This window comes from Neoarius graeffei, chromosome 1 (assembly GCF_027579695.1).
Source record: "Neoarius graeffei isolate fNeoGra1 chromosome 1, fNeoGra1.pri, whole genome shotgun sequence".
NCBI classification, from domain to species: Eukaryota; Metazoa; Chordata; class Actinopteri; order Siluriformes; family Ariidae; genus Neoarius; species Neoarius graeffei.
The window spans coordinates 52,093,275-52,112,401 of NC_083569.1; the positions used below are offsets into that span (position 1 = coordinate 52,093,275).

Genomic DNA, 19,127 nt, shown 5'->3' on the forward strand with positions numbered 1-19,127 from the left:
CAAACTAATAAACTTGGAAGTCTGTGATTTGAATTCAGTAGCTTTCGGTCCACTAAACAAAAATAATTGAGTGTCAGGGAAAATTCTTTTTATGACCTACACTTGAAAAATCTGAAAGGCAGTCTACCTTTAACTTGTATGCAAAAATTATGTGCAAATATGTGCATTGATTTTTTTTTTCGACTGAGACAAACGTTGGGAAATTGCATTATTTTATTGAACAAATTACTGTATGTTCTCAAAAACAACAATCACTCCAAGAAACTTTTTTTTTTTGCATCAACAAAGACATTTTCTGGAACTGAAAGATTCCTCCTTTTGCATTCATTTCACTTGTAACACATTCATTATTGCTTTCTGACAACAGTACTTCATACTCTGTTTATCCTGTTTCCCATCTGACACATTTCCACTTACTCTAAAGTCATTAACTCCATATCAGCGTCCCAAGTAAACATACACGTCTCAGACATAACGTAGTCATTCAGTCTCATCCAAACATTCATTAGATAGAAAGGCATCTGAATAAACTGTGGCTCTAAGAAGTGATGAAATCCTCCCTATTGGATAGTGGTTTACAGAATTAGCAGCAGGTGCATCCTTTTAAAAAATAATACTATTCTACATGGCACTTTGAGGCTATTACTAAAATTCAACTAAAATCAAAACTAAATTATAAACTAAATCCAAGTATTCAGAGATACTTCAAACAAGTTATTACAGCACAGCGGACTGACCAGCAGCTCCGAACAGATTTTAAAGAACTTGGTGTAATAACATGTGACTAGTTACAAAACTGCTACAGCATCACAGGAAAGCAGAGGGCCCAAACCCTTAACGAATAGAAACTCAAAATTGGAATTTTGTGACCTGATAATTGTATATCACTAAACGCAAACTTTATCCCCTCTTACAATTGGGAATTTTTAATATATTTGAGAACAGTAAATTTTTTATGAATATTAAACTGTAATTGTAACTATAAAGCACAGTGTATAAAATCATACAGATACTGTTCAAGAGTTTCGGTTAATGTTCACATCAAACCTCAGAATGGGGGGATGTGATCTCTGTAGCTTTGTGGCAAGGATTTATTTTATTTTTTTATTGATTTATTTTTGTGCTAGATGAGCTGGTTTGGCTAGTTCACAAACTGCTGATCTCTAGTTTCGGAAATACTTGAACCATCCCATCTCGCACCAACAACCACACCATGGGCAAAGTTACTGAAATCCCTGAGAATTTTCCTCATTCTGATGTTTGACTTGAACATCATCGTAGGTTCTTGACCTGTATGCATTGCACTGCTGCTACATATTTGGCTGATTGGATACTTTCATGAATGAACACGTAGCTGTTCCTAATAAAGTGTTCAGCCAGTGTATAAACTAATTGTATTGATTTCTTCACTGGCCGATTTCTACGTAGTTCTGGTTGTATTAGATTTGATTTTTGAGGTATTTATGTAGCAAAACTATTGTCCGAGAGACCACCAGGTGTGCGGTATACCTTCTTTAACTGTGAGTAATGGCATTCAACAGGTTAGATAATAATCCAGTAAAGACAATTTTACCTTATATCCCCTTTCCTCATGAAGAACTATTTTACTGTTGGGCTTTTATCACCCCTTCCAAAAAGCTGATAAATGCTCGAGCTCACAATATCACCAGCACTTACACAAAAAACAAACTGCATAAATGGCACTGTGATTAAGATACATAGAGGCGGGCAGTCCCCTAAAAACTCTTATTCTCCATCATATTAATCAACACAAACCTCTGTATGTGTTTTATGATGGATCTCACAGTGCAATGAGCAGCAAAAGACAACATAAATATACAGTACCACATTGTACTGTAATCAAAACTCACTGAATCTAAAAAGCAGCTCTGAGAAAAGAGTAATGAAAACCAAGACATAAAACAGTTCATGATAAAGAATACAGGATATAAGGGGCAATTATTTTTCTCCAAGCTTTTCTAGTCAACCTGTTCACAATGTCGTTCAATAATTCTTACCTTTTTGCCATTTTCGTTTAACAAAAATACCACACTCAAGATTTTATTCATTCTTTGACCAACCTGGGGTCATATTTAAATAATCAAATAATCTTATTACCTCTTTAGCTCTCTCCTTAGTGGCACTACAAGTTCCTAACTAAACATTTTGACTTAAAACCTATTCATGAACCTATCAAAAGGAACTTTAACTAAGGAATTCCTAAATCCAGAGGAAGGGTGCGATGGACCCATGTTAATGAACAAATATTGTCAGTGATGTGGTATCAGTCAGAGGACAAATTCCCAATGCACAAGTCATAAAAAAAAATTCAAATGAGAGTAATTACTTTACAAAAGCATAGCCTATACCTGTGTAGTAATGATAGGATTTGTATTCCGTAGGCGCTAAAGAAGGCAACCGGACTTGCTTGAAATTCTTGAAGACGTTTCACCTCTCATCCAAAAGGCTTTTTCAGTTCTGAACTGAACTGGGGTGGGTTTCCCATAAGCATCGTAGCACAAAGATCATTGTTAAATGGTAAAGCAAGCATCACAATGAACACGCCCTCTCCTAGTTAAGATGCTCTTAGCGTTAAGAGGCTTTTGGGGAAACCCATACATTCTGAACAGAACTGAAGAAGCCTTTTAGATGAGAGGTGAAAATGTCTTCAAGAATTTCAAGCAAGTCCAGTTGCCTTCTTTAGCACCTACAGTTTACGATGACCTGGATGACTGAGAACCTTCACAGGTATAGGATTTGTATTGTAAAATATATTTAATTTGAATATTTACACATCTACCTATATAATAAGCTGCAAAGTTTGTTCTTTGTCTTGAGCTAACGTCGCCATTTCTTGATGGATTTTCACCAAATTTGGCAAGTAGGTCCAGGGATGACCCGGAATTTTGCAGATATAAACAAAATTCATGTACAGGCCCCAGGGAAGTCCCGGGGGGGGGGGGGGGGACAACATCCACCCACCCCAATGCCTTTCACGTTACATTTATCAACACAAACTCTCAACAGATCTTCACTAAACTTGGCACGTAGGTACAGGAAATAGCCACAATTTGGCAGAACTCAGAAATTCCATATTTGGGCCCCAGGGGGTCCCTGGTGGGCCCCTGGGTGGTGGATGTTTGGATTTTTGTTTGTCTTGGATTAACATCACCATTTCTCGACGGTCTTCACCAAATTTGACATGGAAGTCTGGGGGCAACCCAGAATTTTGCAAAACCCAAGGAATGCCGGGTAACCTGCTAGTTTCTTATATAGCAGATTATGCTCTAGGGCAGGGCATTAAACTAAAATGTGTGAGGCTGCACAAAATTCCTAAATTGGGGCAAGTTATCTTTTAATGCTTAAAATAAGACAACTTCAAGTGGACATGCTTTGCTTCATAGTGGTGCTTCAAGTTACTTTTGACTAACATGACAGACTCTGAACAGAAAGTAATTTTGAATTTTCATTCGTTTGTTTTAAGCGTCAGTTAAGCAAATCATACTAGAGAGGTTATTTACAATGAAGAAAGGTGAAATAAAAATCTCTGAAATGCTGTATAAACTCGCCCCCTCTTTCAGACCTACTATCTCTAGCGCTGTAGCTAGGATCTGCTCCGATGCTCTGCTAAGAAAGCCAAGCTGGTTTATGTAAACTAGAGTCGCTGAACTATAGCCAGGTTCTTTCTTTAATGTTTATCTCAGCTACATTTTCAAGTACTCAGTTCGTTAGGCTGAAAAACTTTGTTGGGTCCACATACGGAACACGGTCCGCCAGCTCATGACCCCTACCATAAGAATAAGAATGACCTAAATATATAACATATAATAGAATATAAACATATTTACGCAACAGTTAGTTCCGGTCCACTAATTTGATTAGTCGAGCAGCATTCCAAGAGTGCCTATCCATCCATCCAATATCTGTAACCACTCATCCTGTGCAGGGTCGCAGGCAAGCTGGAGCCTATCCCAGCTGACTATGGGCGAGAGGCGGGGTACACCCTGGACTAGTCGCCAGGTCATTGCAGGGCTGACACATACAGTCAAACAACCATTCACACCTACAGTCAATTTAGAGCCACCAATTAGCCTAACCTTCTTAATTTCCCTGAGGGAACCCTCCCAAAGGGATCAATAAAGTTTAACCTAATCTAACCTGCATGTCTTTGGACTGTGGGGGAAACCGGAGCACCCGGAGGAAACCCACGCAGACACGGGGAGAACATGCAAACTCCACACAGAAAGGCCTCTGTCAGCCACTGGGCTCGAACCCAGAACCTTCTTGCTGTGAGGCGACAGTGCTAACCACTACACCACCATGCCGTCCCAAGAGTGCCTATATTTCCTTTAATCGCACTGGGATGTTTCACTTTGTGTATCACTCCTTTCATTTCAGTTCGCCATGTAAAAATTCCACTGCCTAGTCTGAAACAGTTACTACAGTAGTGTTAGCAATATCATCAACAGATATGGTATGGGATATTTTTCAGAAATATAACTTTTTTTCTTAAAATGTGAAAGAAAAAACTGGGGGAAGCTATGGCTTAATGGTTAGAGAAGCAGCTTTGGGACCAAAAGGTTGCTGGTTCGATTCCCTGGATCAGCAGGACTGGTTGAAGTGCCCTTGAGCACGGCACCTAACCCCCAACTGCTCTGGCAAGAGTGGTGGTGTACCTTGTGTCTGATTAGCCAAAGAAAAGATGATGATGTGATCATCAGTTCGAGTGGTGCCCGATTGAAACAAAACGAAACAAAAAAAATATGAAAGCTCATCAGTTGAACATGAAAAGGAAGAAGGGACACCAGTTTCACCCAAAGCACCTTTAACGGGAATGTACAGATCAGTGTGAGCTAGCCAACATGCTATAAAGTCAGCGTGTCTTCTTCAGAATCTATTTCCACTCGCGGAGCAAAAATAAACAGAACATTTGGCCATATTGTATCCGAAATGTCAATCATATTAAAGTCACTCATACATGATATCAATTTCTTGCTTATTGACCTGTTGTATAAAAACAATATCGCACTTGCAATCATGCAGTTATACTGAATATTAGGACTCACCCTGCGGGCTCGCGCCTGCAGCGACTCAGCCATGACAATGTTCAGTATAACCGCACTCTTGTTTGTCCAAAATTGCTTAATATAAATATATAAAAGAAAACATATTACTTTTTATATGACATGTGCCATTGGTTTTCATTCATGAGTTTTTCAGGAAGACCTGTACATCAGCCAATTCCTGTTGATATTTACTGCTGCCTTCCATCAGTGAATCTGTAATAGCAGTCTGTAGACTACAGTCTTTGTTTGATATAGTTTGATGATATTTGTGGTTCATCTGAGCTGCATAACTGCAGTTGCCATGTGGCCAAGTAACATTTTGTAAACGTTGATCTTCAGCTGTATTCCATAACCTAATAGGTGAGATGATGACATCCAGCAACTCATATTTAATACTCCTGCAAATGACACCTTTATAAACCTTAATGTCATTATACATCAAGCACACAAACTTGATTCATGCCGTTAATTGCTGGCAGCGACCTTGTAGGATCATTTGTGATACTGTTTTCGTCACTTTTGGCAATGTTATGTGAATTACTCTTAAACAGGAACGCTTTAATATTAAGATTTTAGAGAGTTCCTCTTAAATTGGCCATTTAGAAACTAGATCTTGCTTTACTGTAGGTTTCTTTATGACTTGATAATATACAGGGGACCCTTTTTTTCTTTTTCTTTTTCTTTTTTTTTTTTGCTTTAACCTGAAATGCTATAGCATTAAGCCCTCGCTCTCATTTTCAAAATCCTTTTCAACCAATTTCTCAAAGGTGCAAAAGAGCGATACAAAGAAACAGACACTGCATAGTTGCACTGCAAACAGATGATGAAAAGAATAAAGAACTGCATTACATGACTAGGCAAATGATGAATGATAACGGTAAGGCTCTTCTTGTTGAAGGAAACCATGGACAAACATTACATGTATCAGTAAAAGAAAATAGAAGACACGTCAGATCTTGGAAGTGCTCACTGGCCGTATTATAGGCAGCTCCTGCATGAAAGAAAAGAAAATATTAGATAGCGTGAAATATGACTTCATTTAATCCAGTTAGCCACAGACATATCATGCATACCAAATTGATCTGTATAACACCTGGAGATTTAGTTGGTGCCAACATTTAAATTTGAACTTGAAACGTAAACTGGAACTCAGAGTGAAGCAATTCATTTCTCAAGATCAGCTCTGGTGATTGTAGGACATTTAACATTTTCAGGTCTTACTGGATGTTTGTTTATCTCATTTCCCTGAGGCAGAGGTGCTTTCTGGCCTCACTTTCGGTTCTTTCCCTTTAGCTTAAGGGTATCCTATAAAAAGTCTGACCCCGTCTTACACACCCTCTCAGCCTTGATATCCAGTAGCAGCTGGTCCGGCTCTGTATCAGCACAAATTCTGACCTTTCTCCCTCTACACATACTACAACGCTGCATAATAAGAATAGGTACTTTAATATTTGTTTAACCTTTGACTGAGCAATGCTTCATGCCATGGTTTCTCCAGAAGGCTATATATATGGAGATGAAAAATAATACTTTAAGCAGGTTATTTGCTCCCTGCCTCCGAATAATATGTTAATAAATAAGAAATAGTCATCTTGGACCCACAATGCTGCTCCAAAAAAAAAGGCAGTAATGTTTTCAGCCATGTTTTGATATTTGCTCTGATCTGAGGACAAAATACAACCTCAAAATAACAGGGTTGAGTTTCTTCACTATGAATAGATGCCTACTACATTTTACAGCAGTGAATATAAACAGGGACATGAGCATGGCAGACTGAGTCACTGAGCCTCAGACAATTTAAATTCCTTTACAATTTGTGAAGATCGGCATAATAATTCCATTTCTTTTTTTCAATCTGAACATTCTGGGTAATCAAAATGTTTTTAAATGATTCTCTGGAATGGTATGGAATGCATCTCATAAACATGATTTGTAAAATGCTTATGATGATAAATACAGTACATGCGAACATTCTACCTATGAAAGCTAACCATTTATTGTCAATACACTCAGAAAAAACAAACAAATCTACTTGTCACTAGGGTGATACCCTCAAGGATACACCTTTTACACCATTAGTACACATACAGTATGTTTTACTGTAAGAAAGGTACGGTACACTGTATCCACATTTCCATTTCAAAGATACATATTAACGGTAAAAAATATAATGGTATCGAATCAGCCACAAGGAAAGATACCGTTTAGTACCCTTTTTTCTGAGAGTGTATGATTTTAAAACCAATTCCTTTTTTTATTCCTTTACTGAACAAACACAGAGCTTTAAGATTAAGTCCATTTAAAGTATCAATTTAAATTAAAATGGATATTTTAGTAGCTACTGTATCACTAAAATTTTGTAACACGAAAATACATATTGGTTTTCAGTGAGGAACAATCTCAGAGATTGTGCTCTAGGCCTATGGATAACATATACCACATCTATTTGTCTATGAGCTCTATATACTGTCTAGCCCCATAAACTCCCATGACCTGTTGGTGGGTCTAGAATAGATACATCTCTCTCTCTCAACTTCAATTTTTCATTTTTACTTCAGTGTCTTTTCTGAATAATTCCTAGTGGTGACTTAGCAACATACTCATCTCATCTCATTATCTCTAGCCACTTTATCCTTCTACAGGGTCGCAGGCAAGCTGGAGCCTATCCCAGCTGACTACGGGCGAAAGGCGGGGTACACCCTGGACAAGTCGCCAGGTCATCACAGGGCTGACACACAGACACAGACAACCATTCACACTCACATTCACACCTACGCTCAATTTAGAGTCACCAGTTAACCTAACCTGCATGTCTTTGGACTGTGGGGGAAACCGGAGCACCCGGAGGAAACCCACGCGGACACGGGGAGAACATGCAAACTCCACACAGAAAGGCCCTCGCCGGCCCCGGGGCTCGAACCCAGGACCTTCTTGCTGTGAGGCGACAGCGCTAACCACTACACCACCGTGCTGCCCCTTAGCAACATACTTTTCAGTTAATTTCTGACTATTAAAGGTAGACTGCCTTTCAGATTTTTCAAGTGTAGGTCATAAAAAGAATTTTCCCTGACACCCAGTTATTTTTGTTTCGTGAACCGAAAGCTACCGAATTCGAATCGCAGACTTCCAATTTTATTAAGTTTTTTTTTTAAATAGAACAATTAATGAATTTAGGGCCACATGGCCCTCAATTCTCCGCAATTTTTTCCTGCTTCACCATGACTTAATTCAAGATACTACGTCATGCATCATGTGGTGAGTTTTCCCTGTTCACACAAGGCATTGTGGGATACAAATTTGAAGCAGGAGAGAACAATGGCGGACGTGAGTGTGCGAATGAAACATGAAAGACTGACTACAGTAACGGAAAGCAAGAAGAAAATACGTTATGTTGCGAAGGAAAGGAAACACAGGACCAAACTAATAAATATCGGCAGTCAGCGAGCACCTCGGTGTGATCAGCTGTTCGTTTAGCGACAGAATGATGGAACTGTCAGCGCACGGTCAAAGGTAAACCTGCGCATGTGCACACAGACTTCCTCTGTCTGCTTGACTGCACGAAGTGAGCGATTTCATGCACATTATTTGCTCAGGAATCCTCTCAAATTAAATAACTTCCCAGCCACAGAATGGCCTGATATTTTGTGAGATATCACAAAAATAAACATATAGCACAATGACCAAATTTCAGAGGGAACTAAATTTCACTGATTTTATGAAATCGAAAGGCAGTCTCGCTTTAATCTAAGAATTGAGTCGTTAATATCATATAGTGAACAAATCATCAATATCTTCATATTTTCTCAATGCAAAATCCCTTAGGTAATCAGTTATACATTCCTTGGTTATGTGGATCAGGCTTTGAAAGCTCAAATACAACAAATAATGGGTCATAAAGCCAAGAGTTTACGTTCTGTAAGGATCTCATCTGAACCCATGACACGTTCTATTTTGAAAGGCATTTGAATATTTCCTGTCTTTAGAGCAAAAAGAAAATTACCTGTGCATGTGTGTTATCAGGTTTGAAATGTGATTAGTATAAATACGCAGGTGATTATAGAAAAATGACTGGTTGAGAGATCCGGACTATTTCTCAATAATCACTTCAAGGGACTCAACAAAATGGCGGCCAATCGCTTTGTCACCGTAAGTGAGGAAGAATTAGAAACGATGAAAGAAAATGCTGTTCCTAAAAGCACTAAAGATGCTACGAAGTTTGGTCTAAAGCTATTCAAAGAGGTGGAATTGTGATTTATTTTTTCAGTTTCAAAATAAAGTATTTTATGTGAGTCAGCGTAGATAAGTGACACAAGTCTGAGCCATGTTGTTATTACATTTGCATGCTGCTTTTGAAGATTGAAATAAATTATTTTTTTAAAATATGATTTTTTTTAAAATAATCACCTGTGTATTAATACTAAAACAATTATCCACCTCAAGCTCAGTGAATATCGGTGAATAATAACCTCGACTTCGTCTTGGGTATTATTCACCGATATTCACTGAGCCTTCGGCGAATAATCATTATTACTGAATTCTATTCTATTAATACTGGAAACACCAGATGTTGTGCATCATGTAATGACTACTGTACTTAATTACTTCACTCACATAAGATGAGTTTGTCATCAATAACCTTGAGGGAAAACAAAACTTGACAGTACAGACTAGACTAGACTAGTCTGTCATTTTCAAGGTTGGATCTCACTGCAAATCCTGACTATATTCACTGAAAGTTATGGACCCGTGCTCTACATTTATCGCATTGAGCAGATACTTTATACAGAGTGATGTAAATAATGCTTTAAAGCATGTGCTAATGTAATACTAATTTACAAAAGACGAAATTTAATAATAACACTTACATTGTAAGTGGCCAGGCAGTTATCTGTGCTCCACCACAAAACTCATAGTGGTACCATCAAAGGAGGGAGGTGCGATGATCCTGGGCCCTTGCTGGGAGGTGATGCTGATGACAGGTACCTTGCTGTTGGTGACCCTGCCAGTGGTGACATGCTGAGCACCTGGAGTTAACTGCAGAGATTTCCCAGAAGGCATATAATAAGGGTTTTCTATGTAGGCTCCATCTCCCTGCTGCCCTGTGTGGGAGTTGTCTCCTGCTTCCACCTCTGACTGCATGGAAAGCTGAGACTGAATGGTCCTGGCAGGAATCACTGTGGAGGCCATGTATCCTGGGTAGAACATGTAGGTGTGACCATAACCTCCAGGGCTAAGGGCGAGAGGGGAGATAGGTACAGGTACAGGGGTCATGGGGGGGTGTTGTGGCATGGGGACATCAACATACTGCCTTGTTTCTGGGTCATAAAGTCGCCTTGTGGATGGTTGGACAGGAGTGTCAACCAAATAATAACTTCCAGTCGTGGGATCCAAGAGCATTTTTCTCTGTGTGGACTGAAAGTGGTCTGGAGGGACTGGTGATGGCTGCACTGGAGGAGAGAAACAAATTACCTGCGGCTGTGCGTGCATGGTAATGGGCAGAGGGTGATGGTAGATCGTAGCAGTAGGGGTATCTGGGGAACGTGTCTCCATAAGAGTACTTGAGCGTTTGAGGGGCTGATGACTGTCTCCTTGGCTTTTAGTGTTGCTGCTGTGTATCACGTGAGACTGTTGGGCATCAGTGGCATAAGGTTTCACAGGTATGGTTATGTAATTCTCTGAATCAACCGAAGACATGAACTGAACTGGGGCAAATCCAGCCTTACTGGTTTTGCCTTCATTGCTACTTAGCTTTTCTCTCTTCTCCATGACTGGCTTTGACTGTGTAATATTTAAAGACACTGGTAGCTTGAGAGACTTGGGGTTCTTCACAGCTATAGAACTAACAGATGCTGAGGATGAGACATGCATCCGCGGGGCCTTTACTGAACTTGTTGTGACAGGAACTAAAGATTTCTGACTGTGGCTTAGGCTAGAAATGTTCTTATGAGGAGTTCCACCAAGGTGCATCAGAGTTTTAGTGTCCTTTCTTTTGTCATGGATGGCTTGAGTGTGTGACGTCTTAAACATTTCCTTCTCTTCTTTTCGTGTTGATTGTTGTCCAGCAGTTGCCATCTTATCTGAGTTTGAGAACGAGTCTCGCTTCATGGTGACTGAGGAAGAACTAGTATTCCCCTGGTCTTGCTCATTACCTCCGTGATGCTCGCTACTCAGGAAAGAAAGCACATGGCTGTCTGTTATTGGCTGTGGCTCGGATTTCCTCTTCCACTCATTTTTGTCAAACACATAAAGTTGTTCCATTGTCTTAACAGCAGCCTGAAGTTTCTCCAAAGCAACCATCTTGGTATCAGCCTTTTTCTCATCTTGGTCACACACTTTTTCTTGTTTCCTTGTGGTGGTTTTTGTCTCAATTTTTAATTCAGGGGTTCCCTCCTGCTTTATGTGGGCTAAAAGCACTCCGTCAGTCGGTTTGCTTGTTTGCGCCGACCCCGTATTGATGGCATCTATAGACACCTGAGGAGGATGTGACCCATCAGCCGCTTGGATATCCTCGACCAGGCTATGATTCGAGGAACCTGAGAAATGTTCAGATTGCTTTGTATTACTATTCGTGTTCACAGACTGGCACTTAATCACGATAGGAGGGAGGGTGGTCGGATTCCGATATGCGTTCTGTTTGGAGGTCTTGTGCTCCATGTCCGTGCTGTTGTTGTCCAAGGACCCTAAGTGATACGAACTCTTCACCAGTTTGCGCACGTCCCTTACCTGGTGTATTGGCGCTTGAAGCTTTGCCTTGTCTCGAACATCTCGAACAGTGAAGTGTGGGATTCTGTCTGATGAGTCTCCCTTCAGTGCAGCAGTGAGCGCTTGGTATTTGGACTCCTCGCTTGTTTTCAGCGACCCACTTGTACCAGGTGTGAGAAGCTTCGCAATGCTGAACGGGTTGCTCCGGTGGTCTCGTAGACTCCGTAAACTTATTTTAATTTCTGGTGACTTGGACTCTCCAGGTTTTTGAGCTGCATCTGAGACATACAGAGTGTTCATAATCCTCCTCGTCTCTTCTGTTATGTTACTTGGCTCAGGCTTCTCGAGCTCTCTCTGCCCGGATACGAATTGGATGCTTGGCACAAATAAGCGCGACATTTTTGTCAGCTTGCTGTTCGTCGAGTCCGTTTGCTCGTTTTTGCGCTCACTTTGCACGTCCAGCTCTTCGTCCCTCCAGCTTCTAAAAGCGCTATTTTGGCTCCGAATCAGTGCGCCTCTGGACGCGTCTGCAGCTCCTTTTTTAGCGTCGAATGCCGCGCAGTTTTGCGACTCGAATTTGGTTTCCGACGCCAGAGCGAGAGTTTCTTCGTGGCGCTCGCTGTCCTTGGTGTCGCAGGACCCGCTGTCCCCGATGTCCCCGAGTTCATCCAGGCACACGATACTGAACTCGGAGCCTGTCTCGGAGTGTCTGGAGCTCTGTCTGTGCAGTCCTGTGTGCGCAACTCTGTCTCGGTGCGCTTCAGGCTCGCAGATCTCTCCCCGTTCCATCTTGCGCTCCTGCTCGAACTGCATTTTCTTCGAAATGACGCTTTTCAGTATGCTCGACGCAAAGATGGATTTCTTATGCACGTCCTCCATGGCGTCCTCAGAATTGCACGGTGGTTTGCTGTGCGCTTGTTGCCGAGGGTTTGTAACCTCATCTGCGGAACGTGATCCTCCGGCGGTTCGGGCGGATTTCACGCGCCTCTCGTTTGCAGGCGGACCCGCTTTCACGTTGCAGCGAAAATTCAGCGTTTCAGTGAGCCTTATTAATCCGCTCTGACCCTGCCCAATTTTGCCCATGAGCTCAATTCTTTTGGTTGACGATGCGGTTTTGGGGTTCACCAGATTGCCATTCAGGGCAAATATCTCGACTGGGGGCGCCCTTCTACTGGTCAGAGTTAATCCCGTTATCCCTTTACTCTCCCTCCTTTTTGCCAACTGAAAATTAGACGAGGCATTTTGATGGGCCGCTATATTGTGACCGCCTCCTTTGGACACGTTCATGTTGCCATACTTTAGATCAACAAGTGCTGACCACCTGTTGAGCCCTTTGCTGCGCTCTGAAGCCGAGGACTCACTGGATGTGCTGAAATTGATGGCATCGAGATACGGGTAGGCCAGACTTCTGAAAGCTCTGGCTGTGAGGTTGCGCACTTCCTTGTCGGCATCATCCAACTCACTAACAGCGCTGGATGTGCCGCTGGAATACCCGGTCACATCTTTGCCTTTGAATTTGCTGCCAAAGTGCAAACGCCCGGGCAGAGCGATCAAACACTTTGCTCCATCGCATACTTTTCCCCCCTTTGTGTCTTTTAAAACACTTCGGCTCATGTCTCCGGTTTGAATGCCAGGATGATCCTTTTCACGGACGTTGCTCGTTGCTCTGGAAGTGGCTTTGATTGACAGGTGAATGTGGCCGGTGCTTTTGCCTTGGCATTCGGGCGCTTTCTCGTCTGAGGTGGCGCCCGGATCACTTTCTGTCTGGCTGCATGTCACTGCATGGCTCCTGTGAGCCTCGGCCTCCTCGTTGCTTTCCACCGGTACTCCTGTTGGTTCATCGCTGTCCACAGATGCGTAGTCCACGAACGAATAAACCTGATGGTCGTCATCGATATCCCAAGTGGACGCTGTTTCCAAGTCGCAGTCCACGTCGTGGTCGAGTTCGGAGAGCTGAATTTCGTGTGTGGTGATGTAGTGAGCCTCATCATCGGCGAGCTCGTGCACGCAGTAATCCGGGATCACCAAACTCACTTCGTCGTCCGACTCACTTTTCTCGCTGAGATACAAATCCGTGCGCTGTAAATCACCATCGTCGAGGACTTGGGTCTCCTTCCCGAAATTTTCCGGTGTTCTCTCTGATTCGAGCTCTTCCAACAACTGGGGACAGTCCGTGAGCTTTCCATGACTGAGCCGTGGTGCTTCAGAAGAGCCAGCTGTTTTCGTTTCTCTTGCTCCCTTTGTTGTGCCATTTTCCCAGCATTCCAGATTAACACATTTGCGCGTCAGACTGGGCAGATGTTCCGCCGAAGGAAGCCGGACGCACTGGATAGTGTCCTTCTGGCCGCTAAAGCTTACTTGCACCGCTTTCGTCTCGCCCAGTTTCAGCTCTAGTAATTCGTTCAGATTGACATAATTCGAGTCCTTTGGAGCCGCCACGACGCGTAAAACTTTGCTGGACAGCGCGCAGTGTGTGTCCCCGCCGTAAATCAATGCCTTCTCTGATGCCGCCATTGCTTTGTGGTAAAGGACTTTACTGATGAGACGGGGTTTTTTGGTTTTTTTTGCTTTTATATGGGTAAATCTTAGAGACACTATTCCCCAGGAAGCCCTACTGCTCGCCCCTGTTGTATAGTCCTAGTGGATAGATTTTCTTGTCCACAGTTGTCAGTGTGGCGCACCAGACTCTCATTTCAGCTGGTGACACGAGCAGAACACACATTCCACAGCCCAGCCGAGGGGCTTCTAAACTATACAGACAAATCATTTTTTACATTTTGCTGGATATAATGTCATACACTATACTTAATACGTTTATGTAAGCTGTCCTGGCGCTGACGCATTACGCATTCTGCTGCGCTGCCACCTGCCTTTAATACGCATATCTACAAATATAGAGACGGTGACGAAATGCGAAAACGTCTATTTTAAACTAGGATGTTGTGTTCGGCGTGTTTTGTTACATCCTGTAGACAAGGCTGAGTCCCCGACACAACACTGTTTTGGACTAAAAAAAGAAACCTGGACTAACTGCAACAGTCAGGTTCAGAGCGCTTTAATAATAACAGTGTACCAAAAGTAAAACGCCTCTGCAAAATAACGTGATCGGATGGAGAAAATAGTGAGTCTAAACAGAGTGCTACAGCATAGCAACATATATATATATATATATATATATATATATATATATATATATATATATATATATATATATATATATATGTAAAATGGGTGCAGATCCCGGGGGGGGACGGGGAGGACATGACCCTCCTAATTTCTGAAAAACATGAATTGTCCCCCCCAATAAAAATCCCCTAAATTATTCAAAATTGTACAAACAAATGTATTTTCAGACAAATGATTCCCTGTGTAGTACTTTTTGAATGATGTGGCGAGCCTCTACGAAGTTGTGATTTATGGTTGCATGGTATGAGTTGCATACGGCAAAAAAAAAAAAAAAAAAAAAATCACTTTTGTGTCCCCCCCCCCAATCCTGACATCGGATCTGCACCCCTTATATATATATATATATATATATATATATATATATATATATATATATATATATATATATATATATATATATATAATTTCCCAGAACACCAAACTTGCCTGAATGAGTAAGTGATTTGTCGAAGTTTAAAAACAAGAACACAGTTGAACGAAGTTGTGTTAATTCTTTCAGCTCAGCATGAATATGAATATCTCGCACAGACACAAACACGATGGTTTTAAGCGAAAAAGGCCGATTTTTGTGAGGAAAATTTCAGCACCACAAGCATGGACAGCTCCTCAGACGCGAACAAAAATAAGACTCGGAAAGATTCTGCACTTACTCCAGAATGATACTCACAAATATGCTGAAACCTGCAGGTGTAATTGCTTGGAAAACAGCTTCCGTCACCATAACAATGAGAATGTTTCTCGTAATTGTGACTTAAGTTCTCATAATAATGACTTAGGGCCGAATAGCTCATAATAACGAGATAATGTTCTCATAATTATGACTTCCTATCTCATAGATCTTATCTCATAATTATGATTTACAATCTCATGATGAGATCCTATCTCATAATAATGACATAGTGTCTCGTACTGATGGCTTATCTCATAATAATGAGATATTAAATCATAATTTTGAGGAAATGTTCTCATTATTATGAAATAGTAAGTCATGACATAGCATTTCGTGATTATGAGATACAAAGTCATAATTATGAGATATGTTCTCATTATTATGACATTCTAGGCCTATGTGACTTATTATTTTTGAAGTGGAGGAAACAGGCTCCCATATGGACAAACTATTGAACATCATGGATGATGCCAGTCACCCTCTGCACACCATCATCAGCAACCAGAGGAGCCTGTTTAGTGACAGAATGCTCCTTCCCAAGTGCAGGACTAACAGACTCAAAAACTACTTTGTCCCTCACGCCATCAGACTGTACAACTCCTCTCTGGGGGGGGGAGGGGTAACAGGAGGACAGAGGACGGGAAGGAGCAGTAGCCGAGCCTGACAATAAGCAGTACCGGACAATGTGCAATATAAAGTGCAATATCTTTCCTTCTCCCCCCCCCCACACACACACTTACCCTAACCCCATTTCTCCCCCTCCCCTTCCTCTCCTCCCCATATCGTATTCTTTTATATTTGTATATGTAAATACTTAATTTATTTTAATTTATCTAGAAGTTTTCTCTATTTCTTTTCTCTGTTTATCTGTAATGATGCTGCTGGAATCTTAATTTCCCTGAGGGAACCCTCCCAAAGGGATCAATAAAGTTTTATCTAATCTAATCTAATCTAATCTAATCTAATCTAATCTAATCTAATCTAATCTAATCTAATCTAATCTAATCTAATCTAATCTAATCTAATCTAATCTATTTGAGCTCTTGCTTACACCCTCGGGGGGAAAAAAGACAATTTACTTGTCAGTGTGTTGGTGCATATCTTTTGCCTAGAAATATGCATAAATCCTTGTAAACTTTACCCTAATACCATATTGCAGTCCATGTATCTATGATTAATCATATTAAAGGTACACACTAGCCAAAAGGTACAAAGATGTACCATTAAGGGTATCACCCCAGTGACAAGGAAAAAGAGTTTCTGAGTGTGTCAGAAGATGTCCAGTTAAACTCAAAGGTGTGTGTGTGTGTACACACACACACACATACACAGTGGTGCTTGAAAGTTTGTGAACCCTTTAGAATTTTCTATATTTCTGCATAAATATGACCTAAAACATCATCAGATTTTCACACAAGTCCTAAAAGTAGATAAAGAGAACCCAGTTAAACAAATGAGACAAAAATATTATACTTGGTCATTTATTTATTGAGGAAAATGATCCAATATTACATATCTGTGAGTGGCAAAAGTACACTCAAAAAAATAAAACATTGGATTTACTTAACCGAGTTATGGCAACCGGTCCAACGAAACTGTGTTAATTTAGATGTATTGAATATAGTTATGTGTTGAAAAACTCAACATAACTGTATTCAATACATCTAAATTAACACAGTTTCGTGGGACCGGTTGCCATAACTCGGTTAAGTAAATCCATTGGTTTTTTTTTTTGAGTGTATGTGAACCTTTGCTTTCAGTATCTGGTGTGACCCCCTTGTGCGGCAATAACTGCAACTAAATGTTTCCGGTAACTGTTGATCAGTCTTGCACACCGGCTTGGAGGAATTTTAGCCCATTCCTCCGTACAGAACAGCTTCAACTCTGGGAAGTTGGTGGGTTTCTTCACATGAACTGCTCACTTCAGGTCCTTCCACAACATTTCCATTGGATTAAGGTCAGGACTTTGACTTGGCCATTCCAAAACATGAACTTTATTCTTCTTTAACCATTCTTTGGTAGAACGACTTGTGTGCTTAGGGTTGTTGTCTTGCTGCATGACCCACCTTTTCTTGAGATTCAGTTCATGGACAGATGTCCTGACATTTTCTTTTAGAATTCGCTGGTATAATTCAGAATTCATTGTTCCATCAATGATGGCAAGCCGTCCTGGCCCAGATGCGGCAAAACAGGCCCAAACTATGATACTACCACCACCATGTTTCACAGATGGGATAACGTTCTTATGCTGGAATGCAGTGTTTTCCTTTCTCCAAATATAACGCTTCTCATTTAAACCAAAAATTTCTATTTTGGGGCGGCACGGTGGTGTAGTGGTTAGCGCTGTCGCCTCACAGCAAGAACGTCCAGGTTCGAGCCCCGTGGCCGACGAGGGCCTTTCTGTGCGGAGTTTGCATGTTCTCCCCGTGTCCGCGTGGGTTTCCTCCGGGTGCTCCGGTTTCCCCCACAGTCCAAAGACATGCAGGTTAGGCTAACTGGCGACTCTAAATTGACCGTAGGTGTGAATGTGAGTGTGAATGGTTGTCTGTGTCTATGTGTCAGCCCTGTGATGACCTGGCGACTTGTCCAGGGTGTACCCCGCCTTTCGCCCGTAGTCAGCTGGGATAGGCTCCAGCTTGCCTGCGACCCTGTAGAAGGATAAAGTGGCTAGAGGTAATGAGATGAGAAGTTCTATTTTGGCCTCATCCGTCCACAAATCATTTTTCCAATAGCCTTCTGGCTTGTCCACGTGATCTTTAGCAAACTGCAGACGAGCAGCAATGTTCTTTTTGGAGAGCAGTGGCTTTCTCCTTGCAACCCTGCCATGCACACCATTGTTGTTCAGTGTTCTCCTGATGGTGGACTCATGAACATTAACATTAGCCAATGTGAGGGAGGTCTTCAGTTGCTTAGAAGTTACCCTGGGGTCCTTTGTGACTTCGCTGACTATTACATGCCTTGCCCTTGGAGTGATCTTTGTTGGTGGACCACTCCTGGGGAGGGTAACAATGGTCTTGAATTTCTTCCATTTGTACACAATCTGTCTGACTGTGGATTGGTGGAGTCCAAACTCTTTACAGATGGTTTTGTAACCTTTTCCAGCCTGATGAGCATCAACAACGCTTTTTCTGAGGTCCTCAGAAATCTCCTTTGTCCTTGCCATGATACACTTCCATAAACATGTGTTGTGAAGATCAGACTTTGATAGATCCCTGTTCTTTAAATAAAACAGGGTGCCCACTCACACCTGATTGCCATCCCATTGATTGAAAACACCTGACTCTAATTTCACCTTCAAATGAACTGCTAATTAAAGCAGATAAGATAATTTCAACCCATATTTGACTCCATGCAAGAGTGTTGCCTCAGTTTTAACATAACGCAAACACACTTTTATTTAGGCACACAACTTCCATGTTATAAACTCGTGTGCAGCGAACAATATTAGAGTTAAATTACCACCCTACAGTATTGAATTAACAAAATCAATGTAATACTAGAGA

At 41.4% G+C, this 19,127-nt stretch overlaps 1 protein-coding gene across 1 annotated transcript; it reads right to left on the reverse strand.

The window, feature by feature from the left end:
• Positions 1–2,731: 2,731 nt before the first annotated feature.
• On the reverse strand, positions 2,732–14,370 carry c1h4orf54 (chromosome 1 C4orf54 homolog). The gene is made up of 2 exons (XM_060934100.1): positions 9,932–14,370; positions 2,732–6,057 (listed from the first exon to the last, which is right to left on the reverse strand). Exon 1 carries the CDS (start codon positions 14,280–14,282, stop codon positions 9,951–9,953), a length of 4,332 nt encoding a protein of 1,443 aa, XP_060790083.1. The 5' UTR covers positions 14,283–14,370; the 3' UTR covers positions 2,732–6,057; positions 9,932–9,950.
• Positions 14,371–19,127: the final 4,757 nt, after the last annotated feature.

Coding starts and splice junctions, on each gene's coding strand:
- c1h4orf54 (XM_060934100.1), bottom strand. CDS start 14,282: ATGGCGGCATCAGAGAAGGCATTGATTTACGGCGGGGACACACACTGC.